A 17,307-nucleotide genomic window follows, 5' to 3' on the forward strand; every position below is an offset into this window, starting at 1 on the left:
GTGGAGACATACAACTCCCGGGTTGACCAAATACAAGGCGCACCGCCGATTCTAAAAGGTATGGATTCAAAGAAAGTTTTATAGAAGCCCTTCCCACCAAGTGCGGCACCGAAACCCATTCCGAAGAAGTTCCGAATGCCAGAAATTCCTAAGTACAATGAGACCACCGACCCTAATGAACATGTCACTTCTTATACATGCACAATAAAGGGAAATGACTTAGAAGACGATGAGATTGAATCTGTTCTACTGAAGAAATTTGGAGAAACCTTGTCGAAAGGAGCAATGATATGGTACCATAATTTGCCGCCTAATTCCATCGATTTCTTCGCCATGCTTGCAAACTCCTTCATAAAGGCACATGCAGGAGCAATAAAGGTTGCGACTAGAAAATCGGACCTCTTCAAGGTGAAACAAAAAGACAACGAAATATTGAGGGAATTCATATCTCGATTTCAGATGGAACGCATGGAACTACCACCGATCACAGACGATTGGGCTGTTCAGGTCTTTACTCAAGGATTGAACGAACGAAGTTTGATGGTATCATGACAGCTAAAGCATAATTTAATTGAATATCCAGTGGTAACCTAGGCCGATGTACATAATTGGTACCAGTCGAAGATCAAGGTCGAGGATGATCAATTATGGACACCTTCCGATTCCGCTTATCCAAACAGGCCCGTCGGCAAAACTCAAAGGGATATCGACAGAGAACCATGGTCGAGCAGAGATCGGTATCTACCATACAACGCAGATCGTAGAAACAGCGGCCCAGGACACAATCCCATCCGAAATGATCGAAGGAACGATCGAAGACTGAGCTCTCGAGGGCTCATGAGCAAAAGTGGCTTTGATAAACATGCCAATCCCACAGAAGCACCACGATTGTCAGAATACAGCTTCACCATCAACGCATCAGGTATCGTGTCAGCCATTGGGAGAATCAAAGATACTAGATGGCCCAGACCCATACAAACTGATCCATCCCAAAGGAACTCCAATAAAACATGCAAATACCATGGTACACATGGTCATAAAACTGAAGACTGCAGACAACTAAGGGAAGAGGTGGCCCGTCTATTCAACGAGGGTCACCTTCGAGAATTCATGAGCGACCGAGCTAAAAACCATTTCAGACACAGAGACGTAAACAGGAAAAACGAGCAGGAAGAACCACAACACGTGATTCACATGATCGTTGGTGGGGTCAATACTCCACTAGGTCCCGTGTTCAAACGCACTAAAGTATCAATCGCCAGAGAAAAATGAACTCGAGACTATGTGCCGGAAGGCGCTTTATCATTCAATGATGAGGAAGCAGAAGGGATCTCACAACCCCACAATGATGCTTTGGTAATCTCTATCCTTATGAATAAAATTCAGGTTAAATGTGTTTTAATTGATCCAGGAAGCTCGGCCAATATTATTCAATCGAGGGTCATGGAGCAGCTCAGCCTACAAGATCAGATCATACCCGCAGCTCGGATTCTCAATGGCTTTAACATGGCAAGCAAAACAACTAAAGGTGAAATCATCGTACTAGTAAATGTAGCCGGAATTATACATGAAACAAAGTTCCATGTGATCGAAGGCGATATGAGATACAACGTACTGCTTGGAAGACCCTGGATTCACAATATGAGGGCGTTCCCCTCAACCCTTCACCAAATGCTGAAGTTCCCAACAACGGATGGAGTAAAAATGGTGTATGGGGAACCACATGCTGCCAAAGATATGTTTGCGATCGACGAAGTGATACCGGTATCGACGCTTTCCTCAATAAAAAGATCGGAGTCCAAAGGAAAACAGGAAGCTAAATAGCAACCACAGCTACCAGCCTCGACTTAATCGGAGAAGTAGGGAACGGACGAGGACGATGACTATTGGATCCCTCGTTCCTTCATAATCCCCGAGGATTCCGACGCCACCAAATCGACGGTCGAGGAGATGGAGCAAGTCGTAGTGATCGAGCATCTACCCGATCGAAAGGTATACCTGGGTACGGGGTTAACCCCGGAGCTCAGGGAAAAACTCATCAAATTTCTTATCAATAATATGGATTGTTTTGCTTGGTCCCATTTAGATATGGCAGGGATCCCGCCGAAAATCGCTACACATTGACTGAGCTTGGACCCGAAGTTTTGCCCGATAAAACAAAAGAGAAGACCCCAGTCCGAGGTAAAACGTGCATTTATCAAGGACGAGGTAACCAAACTTCTCAAAATAGGATCCATTCAGGAGGTAAAATATCCCGATTGGTTAGTAAACGTAGTCGTAGTCCCTAAAAAGGGAAATAAACTTAGAATGTGCATAGACTATAAATATTTAAACAAAGCATGTCCTAAAGACTCTTTTCCTCTGCCGAATATCGATCGCATGATCGATTCCACGGCCGGCCACAAAATCTTTAGTTTTCTCGATGCCTACTCCGGGTACAATCAAATACAACGAACCCCGAGGATCAGGAAAAGACTTCGTTCATCACTAAGTACGACACCTATTGTTATAATGTAATGCCGTTTGGACTAAAAAATGCTGGTGCCACTTATCAACGCTTAGTAAATTGAATGTTCAAAGAACAAATAGGTAAGTCAATAGAAGTTTATATTGACGATATGCTAGCTAAGCCCCTGTGAACAGAGGACCATTTGACACATTTGCAGGAAACCTTCGATATACTAAGGGAATACAACATGAAACTCAACCCGGAGAAATATGCATTCTGGGTCGGCTCGGGCAAATTCCTCAGCTTTATGGTATCAAATCGAGGTATCGAAATCAATCCCGATAAAATCAAGGTGATCGAAGACATCACAATCGTGGATAATGTTAAGGCCGTACAAAGATTAACAGGGCGCATAGCCGCCCTAGGCCGATTCATCTCGAGGTCTTCAGATAGAAGTCACAGGTTTTTCTCACTGCTATAAAAGAATAACAATTTTGCATGGACCCCGGAATGCCAACAAACATTGGACGAACTAAAGTGATATCTCTCGAGCCCGCCACTGCATCATACTCCGAAAGCCGATGAGCAACTATAATTGTACTTAACAGTCTCAAAAATAGCGGTAAGTGGGGTCCTAGTTCGAGAAGAGTAAGGTACGGAATTTCTTATTTATTATGTTAGTCGAACTCTAGGTGAGGTTGAGACCCGGTACCCACACTTAGAAAAATTAGTGCTTGCCCTAATAAGCACCTCTAGGAAATTAAAATCACATTTTCAGTGTCACCCGATCTGCATGGTGACTACTTATCCTCTTTGCAATATTTTGCATACCCCCGAACTTTCAGGTCGATTGGCCAAATGTGCCGTCGAGATTAGTGGGTAAAATATCGAGTATCGACCCCGAACAACCATCAAGTCTCAAATCTTAGCGGACTTCGTGGCCGACTTTACGCCAACCCTCGTACCCGAGGTTGAAAAGGAACTATTAATAAATTCGGGTACATCATCGGGGGTTTGGACCCTCTTCACATATGGTGTATCAAACGTGAAGGGATCCGGGTTAGGCATCGTTTTGAAGCTACCCACAGGTAATACAATTAGACAAGCTATCAAAACTACCAAGTTAACTAACAATGAGGCCGAGTATGAGGCCATGATTACAGGTCTCGAGCTAGCTAAAGGTTTGGGAGCAGAAGTCATCGAGGCAAAATGTGACTCCTTGCTTGTGGTAAACCAAGTCAACAGAACCTTCGAGGTTCGAGAAGATCGAATGCAGAGACACTTGGACAAACTATAGGTGACTCTACATCGGTTAAAAGAATGGACTCTACAGCATGTGCCTCGAGAATAAAATAGCGAGGTCGATGCCCTCGCAAATTTGGGGTAATCAGTTGAAGACGACGAGATCAGCTCGGGGACTATCGTACAACTTTCAAGGTCAGTAATCGAAGAAGGCCACGCCGAAATCAACTCCACAAGCCTGACCTGGGACTGGAGGAACAAATATATCGAATACCTAAATAACGGGAAGCTTCAATCAGACCCTATGGAATCGAGGACTCTACGTACGAAGGTCGCAAGATTCACATTGGCCGAAGATGGAACACTGTATAGAAGGATGTTCGATGGACCATTAGCAATATGTTTGGGACCAGGAGATACTGACTACGTCCTACGAGAAATCCACGAGGGCACTTGTGAAAATCATTCCGGTGCCGAATCATTGGTTCACAAAGTCATCAGAGCAGATACTATTGGGCCGATATGGAAAAAGATACAAAAGAGTTTGTTTGAAAGTGCGACAAATGTCAAAGGTATGCGCCGATGATTCACCAACCCGGAGAGCAACTCCACTCAGTCTTATCCCCATGGCCATTCATGAAGTGGGGAATGGATATCGTCGGCCTTCTGCCATCGGCCCCAGGTAAAGCTAAACTTATTTTGTTTATGACTGACTATTTCTCTAAGTAGGTTGAAGCACAGACTTTCAAGAAAATTAGAGAGAAAGAAGTCATAGACTTCATATGGGACCACATTATATCTCGATTCGGGAAGCCTGCCGAGATTGTATGCGATAATGGAAAGCAGTTCGTCGGCAGCAAAGTGACAAAATTTCTCGAAGATCACAAAACAAAATGAATCTTGTCAATGCCATATCATCCTAGTGGGAACGAACAGGCCAAATCGACAAACAAAACCATCATTCAAAATCTAAAGAAAAAATTGAACGACGCTAAGGGAAAATAGAGAGAAATATTGCCCGAAGTCCTTTGGGCGTATCGAACGACGTCAAAATTCAGTACAGGGTTAACACCATTTTCTTTAGTATACGGCGCCGAAGCTCTAATCCCGGTTGAAGTCGGAGAACCCAGCGTCAGGTTTCGATATGCAACGGAAGAGACAAATCACGAGGCTATGAATACAAGCCTCGAATTGCTAGATGAAAAACGGAAAGCCGCCCTCGTTCGAATGGCCGTACAAAAATAGTAGATCGAAAGGTACTACAATCGAAGAGCCAATATTCGACACTTCAAAATTGGGGACTTGGTTCTGAGGAAGGTCACCCTCATTACTCGAGACCCAAACGAAGGAAAACTTGGTCCGAACTGGGAGGGACCGTATCAGGTCCTTGACATTGTCGAAAATGGATCCTACAAACTTGGCACTATGAACGGCGAACAATTACCAAATAATTAGAACATATCATTCCTCAAACGATATTACTGCTAAGGTATGCTCTTCTCCATTTTCGTTTATATTTTATACTAACCATTTGCAGATGTTTGATTGAAGACATCAGAGGATTCTTCAAGCACAAAGTCCTTAAGTCTGAAAGCATGCGTTGCACTCTTTTTCCATTAGACCGATTTTTGTACCAAATGGGTTTTTCCGGTGAGGTTTTTAACGAGAAAACCATTGTTCGTGCTAACTTAGAGCAATTCAACAGTATCCGAGGCTCCTTTACAATCAACCTCGAATACTGGAGGGCAACACCTTCGGAGACTTACAAGGAAAATATTTCGTGTCGATAGGGTCTCGATAGATAAATTTTGTAAAGGACCAAACAGTCAAATGAACCGTGTCCGTGTAGATTACTCGAACCCTAATGGCAAAACACGTACGCATATATAATCTATTGAAAGAAGTATTTTTTCCTTACCAAATGTTCCATGCTTCAGAAAAATGTACACTTTACAATTTCATACCTATGATCTATTGTGGAAACTGGCTTAGGGGCCGGTCACAACTGAAGTTCAAACAATTTACCCGATACTCGGGGACTGCCGTCCAAAACATCGACATGATCAAATTATTAAACCTCGAAATCGTAAGACCTTAAAAGGGTAATCCTCGAATTTATAGGCCACGTCCACCCCACTCGAGGACTGATACTTCGAACAAGTTCGAAATATAGCAGGGGAACAAACCCAAAAGGCAAATCCAAAGTTAAAGGCTACGGCCAAATTAACACGGTTCGGAGATGTCCGATTCCGGTTATTAAACAGGCCTTCGAATATTTTTACAAACCGGTTAAAAAGGCTACCCTCAGCTAAATTTCTAAGGGTCTCGATAATATCGACCCTCGAAAACCCTAATGGGTACAAAGTCATTCGAAGTCTCGAACAAATTCTTTATTTTATGCTAAGGCATTACGAAACAAAGGGTTTAGATAATATCGATCCTTGAAAATCCTAATGGGTATGGAACCGTCCGAACTCTCGAGAAAACCCTCTATTTCATGCTAAGGCACAATAGAATTTATATGATTAAACAATAAACCTTACAAGCCGAAAAGGGGGAGAAAGCCATTCTTTTTGCTATGGCCATATAGACCTAATTCAAGAGCCTAAAAGGCCAGTTTATTTTTGAGAAATCATCCTCATTCAATTAAAACCTAAGGGTCACCCTGCTACGAGTTTGAGCAAGTACTCACTCGATTATAAAAACTACACTAGTTCAGCTTCGATCAAATTTCCTAAGCCTCGAACTTATGAACAAAATTTTCATAAGGCATAAACAAAACAAAATAAATGAAATAAAGACAAGTCGGAAAGGAAATAGATCTTTATATATATGAAAATATTTACAAAATTCGATCAGGATCCTATACAAAAGATCAAAAGTGAAAAATCCTAAGGTTCCTGATCTTCTCCGGGGGCAGCTTCTTCTCCATCGAGGTCCTCCCCATTCTCGGACCCGCTCTTGCTGCCATCATCATCATCGGAAGTGGCCAGTGCTCCAGCTTCGGCTTCATGCTCTCTAGCCTTTACTATCTCGTCGGTAAGATCTAAGCCTCGAGTGTGGATCTCCTAGAGGGTTTCCCTACGAGATTGACATTTGGCGAGTTCGGCAATCCAATATGCTCTAGTTTAAGCGATCTCGGCTGCCTCTCTCGCTTGGACTTGAGAGGCTTTAGCATCGGCCCGGTAGACGGCCACGATCACATCTGCCTCGGCCTTTGACTTTTTAGCTTCAGATTTGGCCTTGGCAAGTTCGGAAGCCAACCAAGCTACGAGCTCCTCTATTTTCCTTGCTTGAGCCGAGCTCTTCTCCCTCATTCCTCGAAGCTAACTTTCAACCGATGACAATTTGTATAAAGCATTCTCTTTTTGTCCATGCCTTCTTTCCACCCCAAGGTCTCTGCCTTCATCATATTGACCTCCTCGCGGAGCTGCTCGATCCTCTCGACCTTACTGCTATAGCTGTGAGATTGAAATATTAGCCACTGTTCCCGAATCGAGCCCATGAGATTTTAAGATTTTCATTACCTGCTCGATCAGGTCGGTTTGATCTTGGTGAGCCTTGGCCAACTCGGCTTGGAGGTCTTTGATCTCCTCTTCTTTTTGCCCACAGAGAAGTTCAAGGGCATTCTTCTCCTCCGTGAGCCCTCGGAGGTCGGCCTCACACCGACTCAGCTCAGCTCGAGACCGAGAAAATGCTTCCCGGTGAAGCGCCGAGGCCTACACAGAAAGAAGAAAAGAAGTTAGATAGGAAGATAAAAATGAACACAAGTGCAACACCAACAAAGGGAGTTAAGGCTTACCCGATTCAGAGCTTGCTGCGCTTTGTTGAAAAGGCTCGATGCCTCATCGAGTCCTTCCTCGAGACCTCCAAGTCACTCAGACCGATAAATTAATCATGAAAGGGGTCCTCCCTTCAGTGGGCTCCTTTGATGGAGAGGGTCTTCAAGGCCCGAGCCTCTTGAATCATCTCCTTAGAAAACGAGGGGAGCAGCAGGGAGCCTCGAATTTCTATTCCCCCAAGCGAATCACTTGGGGCGTTTTCCTCATCTCGAGGGGCCTCGACAGCCGTACCCACCGTTAGCTCAGTGTGGTTAGAGGCATCTTCGATCCTCGATGACTCGGGGACTTCGCCCAAGTCTTTTCACGAGACCCCCTCATCTCGAGACAGAGTCTCTGCAACCTTCACTGATTTAGTGGCCTTTAGGGCCTCGGTGCTCATTCCCACTCGGGCCACCAGCCCTGAGTCATCTTCTTCCACTTCTTCATCTTCCTCCCTTAGACGTCGAATAGACTCTTCGGTTAGGAGGATGATGTTCTTCCTCGGCTTACGAGCCGCCTTCTTCTTAGGTTCTGGATCCTCGGAGGGTGAGGACTTTTTCATCTTTTTATCCTTCACCGGTTTCGGTGCCGGGATCGAAGTCTCCCCCTCACCAGATAGGGGCCTCATAACAGCATCTTTGCCAAGGCCTGTATGAAAGGAAATTAAGGAAGAAGTGCTTTGATAAAATCATTAAAAACGTGGAAAAGGGGCTCACCGTGAGTTTTGGCTTCCCATCGGCCTTTTTATAAGTCGCGCCATGACGCTCGGCATACGTAGAGGTCGAGGCCAGGTCCCAAACCCAGCTCTTGAGGTTAGGGATTGCACCGGGCATCCAAGCGACCGCTACATCACGGAAAAGGATATCGATGAGAAGAAATAAAGGGAAATGGCATCTTCTCGGCCGGGATTAGGTCGGAAGTCCTCACTCGAATGAACCGGCCCATCCAGCCTCGGTCCTTGTCCTCGTCTATGCTCGAGAATAATACTTTGGTAGCCCGGCATTGGAGTTTTATTAACCCGCCTCGATAGAGGCGGGGGCTGTATAACCTGATGAGGTGGTCGAGGGTGAAAGGCATCCACTCGACTTTGCTTACGAAGAATCGGAGCAGAATCACAATGAGCCAAAAGGAAGGATGGATTTGGCCTAGGGTTAATTGATACTGACGGCAAAAATCAACGACGACAGGGTCGAGGGGGCCCAGCGTGAAAGGGTAAGTGTAAACACTTAGAAACCCTTCCACATGGGTGGTGATGTCCTCTTCGGGGGTCGGGATCACCACCTTTTTGCCCTCCGAGTTGCAATCTTTCTCTACCTGCTTAAGATACCCCTTAGTTATCGAGCATATATACATCGACACTAGATCGTATCGATCAGGAACCGACGAATCTTTATCGGTCTTAAAATCGGAAGTGAGGACACACCCCCCGGGAACACACTCCTCGGGGCATGACTCTGCCAGTGTCTTGTCGCAGGCCGGCCGCGATAAAGAAGCGTTTTCTTTTTGAGGAACGGTTTTTGATGTTTTTGCCATTTTTGTATGGATTTGAAGTTGAAAATAGATGGAGATGATAAGATTTGGTGTTTTGAGAAGAGGTTAGCAGTGAAAATCGTAGATTTGAAGATTTAGAAATTAGAAGATATAAAAAGCCTTGGAGATTGAAAATCTGAAAGTAAAAGTTCAAAATGGTGGAGAGAGGGGCTATTTATAAATTTCACAACGACGATTCAATATTGGCGGTGGCCGATCATCGACTGACGTATATTTAATGCCTTGGTAACTGTACAGACGGGACATTTCAGTCACTTCCGTTGCTTACGTCACAAGGATGACATCATGACAGGTCGAGAGAGAAGATCGAAGGCTTAATTCGTTTCTTGTCATTACACTCCAAAATAATGAGGGGATTATCTGTATACTATTTGATCGAGACCGAGAGTTTGCATCGAAGGATGGCCTCGTAACGGAATAGGCCATATCACGAGAATAAGGTACCGAGTTCACAACTGAGGTACCTGTCAAGATCAAGGCTAGTAGCGACTGAAGCCAAACAAGACAGACAACGAGCAAGATGGAAGATAACACAATAACAGAAAGGCGAGATATCCGTGACTGGTCGAGGATCACACCATAAGTCTCGATGACTGGTCGAGGATCATGGCGTAAATCTCGGAAAAGATCAAATCAGAAATGGTTAATTAGCTAATCATGGGATTTTCTTATGTAATTAGAGTTAACCTATAAGTAGAACTCCTCTACTATATAAAGGGGAGTATTAACCATTTGTAACACACAGTTCTCATGTAAAAATGCAATACAATTTTCTTTCCTGTTGATACGATTGTTCATCAATTTTGCTTTATTTTCAACTATTTTGGTATCAGTCAGTTCGAGGGCACCCTAGAGGGTTGAATTCCGTTTCAATACTGGTTCGCTTTATTTTATAGTTCATTTCTGTTATTAACCTTCATATTTGTCTATTGGTATTAAGTGAATTGCGTATCCTTAGAACCTCATTATAAGTTTAATTGTTATCCAATTTTAAGGGTAAACAGAAGGAGAATGGAGTTCTCTTTCTATTTGTACAAAATAATTGAATATTCGTTGCTTTTGTAAGATATTAGCAGACTAGTGGACAAGGTAAATAATTGGAAAAGACCATAAATTAGGGCTTCAATCAATAAAAAAGGTTTTGACTTTTAAATTTAATACATTTCAATTTCTTTCTAAAACTTTTAAGTAATTACAAGTTGACTTTTGAGAATTTGGGTATTATATGAATGACTTATTCAATGAATTTTATTTTAATTTGAAAACGTCTATGGGGCTTACGCCTCACTACAAAAATACGCCTCAAATGCCCGGGCGTACGCCTCTTGAGACTTTCGCCCCACACCATTGCCTCGGAGCATTTTTGGTGCGCCTCGCCCCACGACTCGCCCCGAAAACGCTTTTTAAAATACTGATATGGACTGTGTGATTTGCTTATACATGCTTTATTTGACTTGATGACTACGTGGTTAATCTTATTCATGTTAGAAACTATTCCTAGGTTTATGACTTGATGATTTGGGCATGGTGAATTAATTTTTCTATGCGGGGTTTCATGATTAGCCGTAGCCGTACACTACATTCATGAACATATATATAAAAAATATCACGTGCATATGGATAGATTATGAGTTATGTGTACTTTCACGGTGGGGGGGTTAGGCAGTCTCCTACATGTATATATCACAAAATAAGAGTACATGGAGGAGGATATAGTATTGAGCCTCTAAAACAAGATGAATAGTACTGTTTATGACTCTTGTGCAAAGACAATAGCAATAGAGAAAGATTGGGGAGGACTCCTTATTTACATATTGAGGCTTGTACTCTTGACAAAAGATAACTATAAAAGCTAAATAATTTTTTCTAACTATAGTTAAAAGTAAAGTTCCTTATTTGAGCTTTGAACCGAAAGACTGGCATGCCATTTGCATTATTCTTCGGATAATTTTTAATCTTAGAAGGTAGAGTTAAATTTTATGTGAAGAAAGCATTTTTCTTTGTATGCTCCCCATGTTGGCTAGTTGATCTGCTATACAATTAACCTCTCTATAACACGGGTGAAACAAAGTTCCCCTGAGCTTTCAATTGAGTTATATCCCTGATAATATGTCTAACCTGTCATGAGATGATAGCTGCCCATTAATCATATCAATGATGACAACGGAGTCGGACTATATCCCATATAATATGGGCCATATTTATGCACCAGCGCAATCCTATAAGAATTGCATGGGACTCTGCCACATTATTCGCGCACTCCCCAAAGAAAGTAGCATAGGCCATGATTAGCTGCCCTTTATCATCTCTTAAAATGACTCCACCACCTGCACTACCTGGGTTTTCTTTGCTGCACCCATCTGTATTTAGTTTTAGCATCTGAGGATCAGGTTTAATCCACTTCAAGCATTGAACTTCAATCCCGGGCTTAATTGTTCAGAAGAAACCTGCCAATTACAATCCAATATTAGTGAAGAAAATTGAGAAGCAATTAGTAATTTTATCAAGTAAATTATTTGATTTATTACTCTTCCAGCATTGATCCGGATTCCTTCATATTTACAGCTGCCCTTACTTTCCATATCTCCCAGCAGATAGTGGATGGTAAACATTGTAAGAGTAATGAGTGCACTCTATTTCTTGGTTTAACCACCCACCATTGCATTAGAGTATACCTAATGCTTCTTTGATTGTTGCTCACCCCACAGGAACCATGAAAAAAAATCCCCAAATTGTATTAGCTAACTCCCCTCTTTTGAAAAAATGATTTATATTCTCCGATGCTCCAGCCAAATAACAACAATATCTAAAACGATCAATGATGTTAAACCTCTGCAAAGCTTCGTCCGCGGGTAATTTATGTGAGAGGAGACTAAGCATAAATAAAAAAACTTTGAAAGGAAGCTTTTTATGCCATATTTTTGTAGAAATGAGTGTGACGTCTGTGCTCCTTAAAGAGTTTCAAGTTGTCTTACAAGTAAAAATACCCTGCTGATTTGGTACCCATACTGGAAAATCTTCTATCTCTTCATGTATTTTAACCTTCTGAATTTTAGTTATCAAAGAAAGAGGTAATACTTCTTAGAGTTTGTCAAGTTTTCATATGTTGTCAGCCATATAATCTTATACCTTGATCTTCTTGGATTTATACATTTGAGGAAAGAATTGAGCCAGTGGTCCAATGCCAACTTAATTGTCCCACCAAAAATAATATTTTCACTGCCAACTTTCCAGACAATTATCTTTTCGCATTCATTTCTAACCTGAAGAACTCTCTTCCATGTGTGAGATTAACCTGCATCCCACTTTTTAGCAACTGGATGAGCTCTGGGGCAGTACTTTGCTTCCATAAAACTTCTCCAAAGTGTGTTCTTAGTTCTACAATTCCCCCATACATTAGCACTAAGATCTAGGCCAATATCCTGAATATATCTGAATCCTACTCCGCCTTCTTCATTTGGAAATCAAAGCTCTTCCAAGATATCCACTGATACTTTTTCTTACCCTCTACCTCAGTCCCAAAAATATTAGTTTTCAATTTTCTTAATTTATGAGATTGTGGTTTTTGGCATCTGTACTACTGAAAAAAATGCAGAGGCAGTGAATGCAGGACAACTTTGATTAGGATTGCCCTGTCCCCAAATGACAACATTTTGCCCTGTCACCCTTGCATTCTATTAGAAAATTAATCAACAAGATCTCCAAAATACACCACCTTCTTTCTAACATATATAGGGCATCCTAGATAAGAAAATAGAAATATAGAATGAGTAAAGCCAGTCACCTGCTTGATATCTTCAATAACAGTCTGTGAAGTATTTGGTGCAACCAGAGAGCATGATTTAGTCTTGTTAACTAGTTGCCCAGACATTCTCTCATTAAGTGATAGTTTACCCATCATAGCAATCAGAGACAATGGGTGTCCAGAGGAAAAAAGAATAGTGTCATTTGCATAACTTAAATGAGTTATACTGGGGCATCCCCTATCAACGAAGTATGGAATAAACCTCTCATTCTTCAACTGCTCCATTAAACTTGCTAGAAGTTCTGTCCCAATTATAAAGAGTGAGGGGGATAAGGGATCACCTTGTTTAATCCCTCTCCCTGATCTAAAGTAACCATATCTTCCCCCTTTTATATTGATGTTATACCAATTATTTGAGAGAAATCTCCAGACAAGTTCACCCATCCCTCTGAGAAACCAAGCTGCCTCCTAATCTGACACAAGTAGCTCCAACTGACTTTATCAAAAGATGTCTAGCTTCATAACAATATTTCCATTAACACCTTCCTTGCTTATGTTATGAACCATCTCTTGGTGAGCATTATGTTATCTGTAATTGATCTATCCTTCACAAAGCTAGCTTTCTGTGGTGAAATGATATTGTACATGACCTTTGCCAGTCTTGTATTTAATAGTTTTGAAATAATTTTGCAACTAAAGTTACTGAGACTGATTGGTCTTATCCCAGTAAACCTCTCTGGGGGCTATTCACTTTGAGAAGCAAAATAAAGCAAGTATGTGTGATTGATCTAGGTAAATCTGTACCTGCAAAATAGTGACAAACCATGTCAAATAAATCTGCAGAGATAATATCCCAGCAGTGATGGTAGAATTTTCCTGATATTCCATCAGGCCCAGGTGCACTGTCAGCACTAAGTGAGAAAAATGCATCCTTGACCTCCTCCATAGTAGGATTTGCTTCCAGCAAATCATTATCCTCATTATTGATTACTCTAGGAATGCAGTTAAGTATGTTAGGATCTCTTTGAACATTTTTTTTTTGATAACTGAGTTTCAAAGAACTTGATGGCTTTAACTGCAACATCCTTATTATCCTCTACCCAACTATTATCAGCCCCTCTGATCTTCTTTAAGCACAACTTCCTCATTCTAGTGTTAATCATAGAATGAAAAAATTTGGTATTCTTAGTTGCTCATTGACTCGTGACATCAGTCTTGGGGGATTCATTACTTATGTATGAGTATTTGAAATTATTTTTGTTTCATTTTATGCCTTATATCTGTTAAATAGCTTCATATCCTGTTTAGTTTATTTGCTTATGTATGTTGGTTTGCCTAGCAAGTGTGTTAGGCTATCTATGATGGTTTTGGATTGCGAGTTGTGACAATAACTTGTTGAGAATATTTTTATCAAGGTAAATATTTTAAGCAAATAAGGAAAACAACTTATGATCTATATATCTACATAAGCTATTCTGAGCTCCTATTAATTTATAACATTTGCACCTCCAGCTAATACTTTGAATATTATTTGCACATTGTTCTTTACTCGATATGATTATTAACGACCATTATCACTCCACGCCAATCAAACACAGATAAATTATATATCTTGAAAAGATCTCGTTTGTGAGATATTTTTTAATATTTCCTTTTTATGAAGACTCGAATATTAAAGCGAGTGGCGGATCTAGGATTTTGGGTTCGTGGGTGTTTAATATTTTTTGATATAAAGTTACTACTAATCGCTTCTACAAGTACAACTATTTGAACACTACGATGGGAAAAAGTAAAAGAGAAAACTCATATTAATATTATGGATGCTGTGAATCTGTGATGAGAACAACTAGCAAGAGAAAAGACAGGTGAATTTTGCCGTTCTGTGAACTATTCGTCTTTAGAAGAGGTTGAACTTTGGAATCTCTTTTTTATTTCAGCAGATTTTCTTTTCCTTTGGTATAGAGAATTAGGTAAACCAAAAAAAAAGAAAGAAAAAAAGGTAAACAAGTGTCAGCGAAAAAAATATATAAAAAGAGTAGTATTGGGTTAAGAAAGTATACTTGAAAGAACTAAAAAAAAAACTAATTGAGGGAAACATTTTTCTTTTAAGAAAAAGAGAAGAAGAAAGTAATGTAATGACCCGACCGGTCGTTTTGAGTGTTGTAGCCCCGTTCCCCCATCTACTGCTCATTGTATGCTTAATTGTTGTTATGTGACTTGTCAGGGTAGTTGGTTCGATTTCGGAGATGTTTCAGAATGAGTTGAGACACTTAGTGGGCGTTTGGACATAAGAATTATAAAATTGCAAAATAGGGGGAAAATAATTTTCAGGTGAAAATGATATTTGAAATTTAGAGTTGTCTTTGGACATGAATATAATTTTGGGTTGTTTTTGAAGTTTTGTGACTGATTTGAGTGAAAATTTTGAAAAACAGCTTTTTAGAGTTTTTTAAATTTTCGAAAATTTTTAAAATGCATCTTCAAGTGAAAATTAAAAATTTTATAAAGAAATGCTGATTTCGAAAAAAGTAAAAATTTTTTGAAAAAAAGGGAAATTTTTTTTTATGTCTAAACGAGCTCTCCAGCACTCTTACGCTTCATTTTTCCAGTCTACAAGTGGAGAAAATTATCAAAGAATCACATATTGAAATGATGTTGAATGCCAATCCTATGTTCAAGCAACCTTTGGTCACCTTGAACACATCAGCGTATGACATTCCCTCTCAATCGTGCGAGTCATTTGGTGAACATGGGGTGAATCTGGGCAACCTATACTGTCCACCGGAAATAACAACGAAATTATACAAGCAAATGCGAGGGAAATGGTCAGTAAATCTAAACTTTGGGCTGACCAACGTGAGGAGGATGAAGATGAGGACATGGGTGATGAATTTGCTGAGGAATCGACTGATGTTGCTGATAAATAAAGTGTAGATGAAGATGTTGCTTCACCAGCACTGCAAAAAATAGAAAATGCAGCAGCAGCAAATCACAAAAGCAAGCTGAACCTGAACGCTCCAGCTTTTATTCCCAGAAACTCTCCAGCTGTTACTACAAGAGATCAAAATGCAGTAACACCTACAATGATAGTGCAACAGAAGTCTGGTACAAACAGTCCAATTGGTTCTAATATGGTCCATAATCCAGTAACACCTAAGACTGGGCAACAACAACTTCTTACAAGCACTCCAGCTGGTACTTATGTTAATGATCAAAATGCAGCAACATTAACAAATTCTGGGCAGCAGCAACATCGTGCAACCATACCAACTATCTCGTTGGAGAACAGATTGCTCCTGGATACTTTGGTAAGCTCTAAACCTCTAAATTCTTTAACTCCTTCCCAAGATGTTAGCACTGGACAGGGGGTTAAGAACAGTAACAATATGAAAAGTATTGAACAACATCAAGCCAAGGCAGTCTTGGCAAAGGCACAAGAGGTAAATTCTTTGATGACACAAGGCGTCGTCCAACATCTCCCAAATTCAGTGAACGTGGACAGGGATATCTATGAGGAAGGAGAAGAAGATGACATGTTGCAACAATGCCGGGAAGAGGTAGCAAAAAGAGGTGATTTATCAGCTATGCATCAAAGTTCGGCCGACTCAAAGATGGCTGAAAATGGGCAGAAAAAATCGGGTAAGAACAAAAATGCTCTATTGAAAGATTCCATAATGCCATGGTTGTGAAGAGGCATGAACCATTAGATATGGTTGCACAAAAATGTGCTATTCAACAACTTGAGAACAACTTACGTATTGAAATTTGGGAAGAAGGCGAGGAAGAAGATTGGCTTGATTATTGCCGAGCTAAGGCGGCTAGATGTGGAGATTTATCTCTTACGCATAGTGAAAAAATAAATAAGACACACACAATGGAGAATAGTTGGGATGGTAAAGTAAATGAAGGAGTAACACTTAGGATACTGCCAATGAGAGATGCAAAGCGAAAAGGGGCAGCCCCGAACACATCTACAAAGTCCAATCGATCGAAGAAGAAATGAGGAATTTTGAAGATTTATTGAAGATAACTGAAGAGGATTTTAAGGACCTACAATTTGAAGAGCTCACAAGTATCATGAATGAGGGGCAAGAATCCAATTTCTACCTTGTTTTATTTTATCATTTTCTAAGCATTATCATATATAATATCATCATAAAGTGTGTTATAAACTCCATGATGATTATAGAGTATTTACTACTTTCGAGTTCTTATGTTTTACATGCTTGCTAAAAGATGAGGTTGTTCATGCCTCAATAGGAATTGTAAGGTAAGGTCTAGCTCAATATGTGTTTGCTATTAGATGCAACAATAATGTAGCTTTTGCCCCCCTTATTTGTACTCTTCCTTTGTGATTTTTCTTTTACTATTAATAAATTAGTTACTGGGCAGACCGCCTAGTAGTATAATTTGATTAAAAAAAAAGGCCCCAAGGTTGGAAGCTTAAGTTGAAAAGGTTGACCGGATATTGACTTATGTGTAAACGACTCCGGAATAGA

General features: G+C 40.7%; 1 protein-coding gene across 1 annotated transcript; it reads right to left on the bottom strand.

Annotated features, from left to right (window-relative positions):
• Positions 1–6,819: 6,819 nt before the first annotated feature.
• Positions 6,820–13,956, bottom strand: LOC138896014 (uncharacterized). Its single transcript, XM_070180788.1, has 8 exons — positions 13,871–13,956; positions 13,632–13,800; positions 13,215–13,281; positions 12,848–13,110; positions 12,680–12,737; positions 7,874–8,160; positions 7,219–7,410; positions 6,820–7,017 (listed from the first exon to the last, which is right to left on the bottom strand). Exons 1-8 carry the CDS (start codon positions 13,954–13,956, stop codon positions 6,820–6,822), a joined length of 1,320 nt encoding a protein of 439 aa, XP_070036889.1.
• Positions 13,957–17,307: the final 3,351 nt, after the last annotated feature.

The sequence above is a fragment of the Nicotiana tomentosiformis genome, chromosome 7, assembly GCF_000390325.3.
Source record: "Nicotiana tomentosiformis chromosome 7, ASM39032v3, whole genome shotgun sequence".
Classification (NCBI taxonomy): Eukaryota; Viridiplantae; Streptophyta; class Magnoliopsida; order Solanales; family Solanaceae; genus Nicotiana; species Nicotiana tomentosiformis.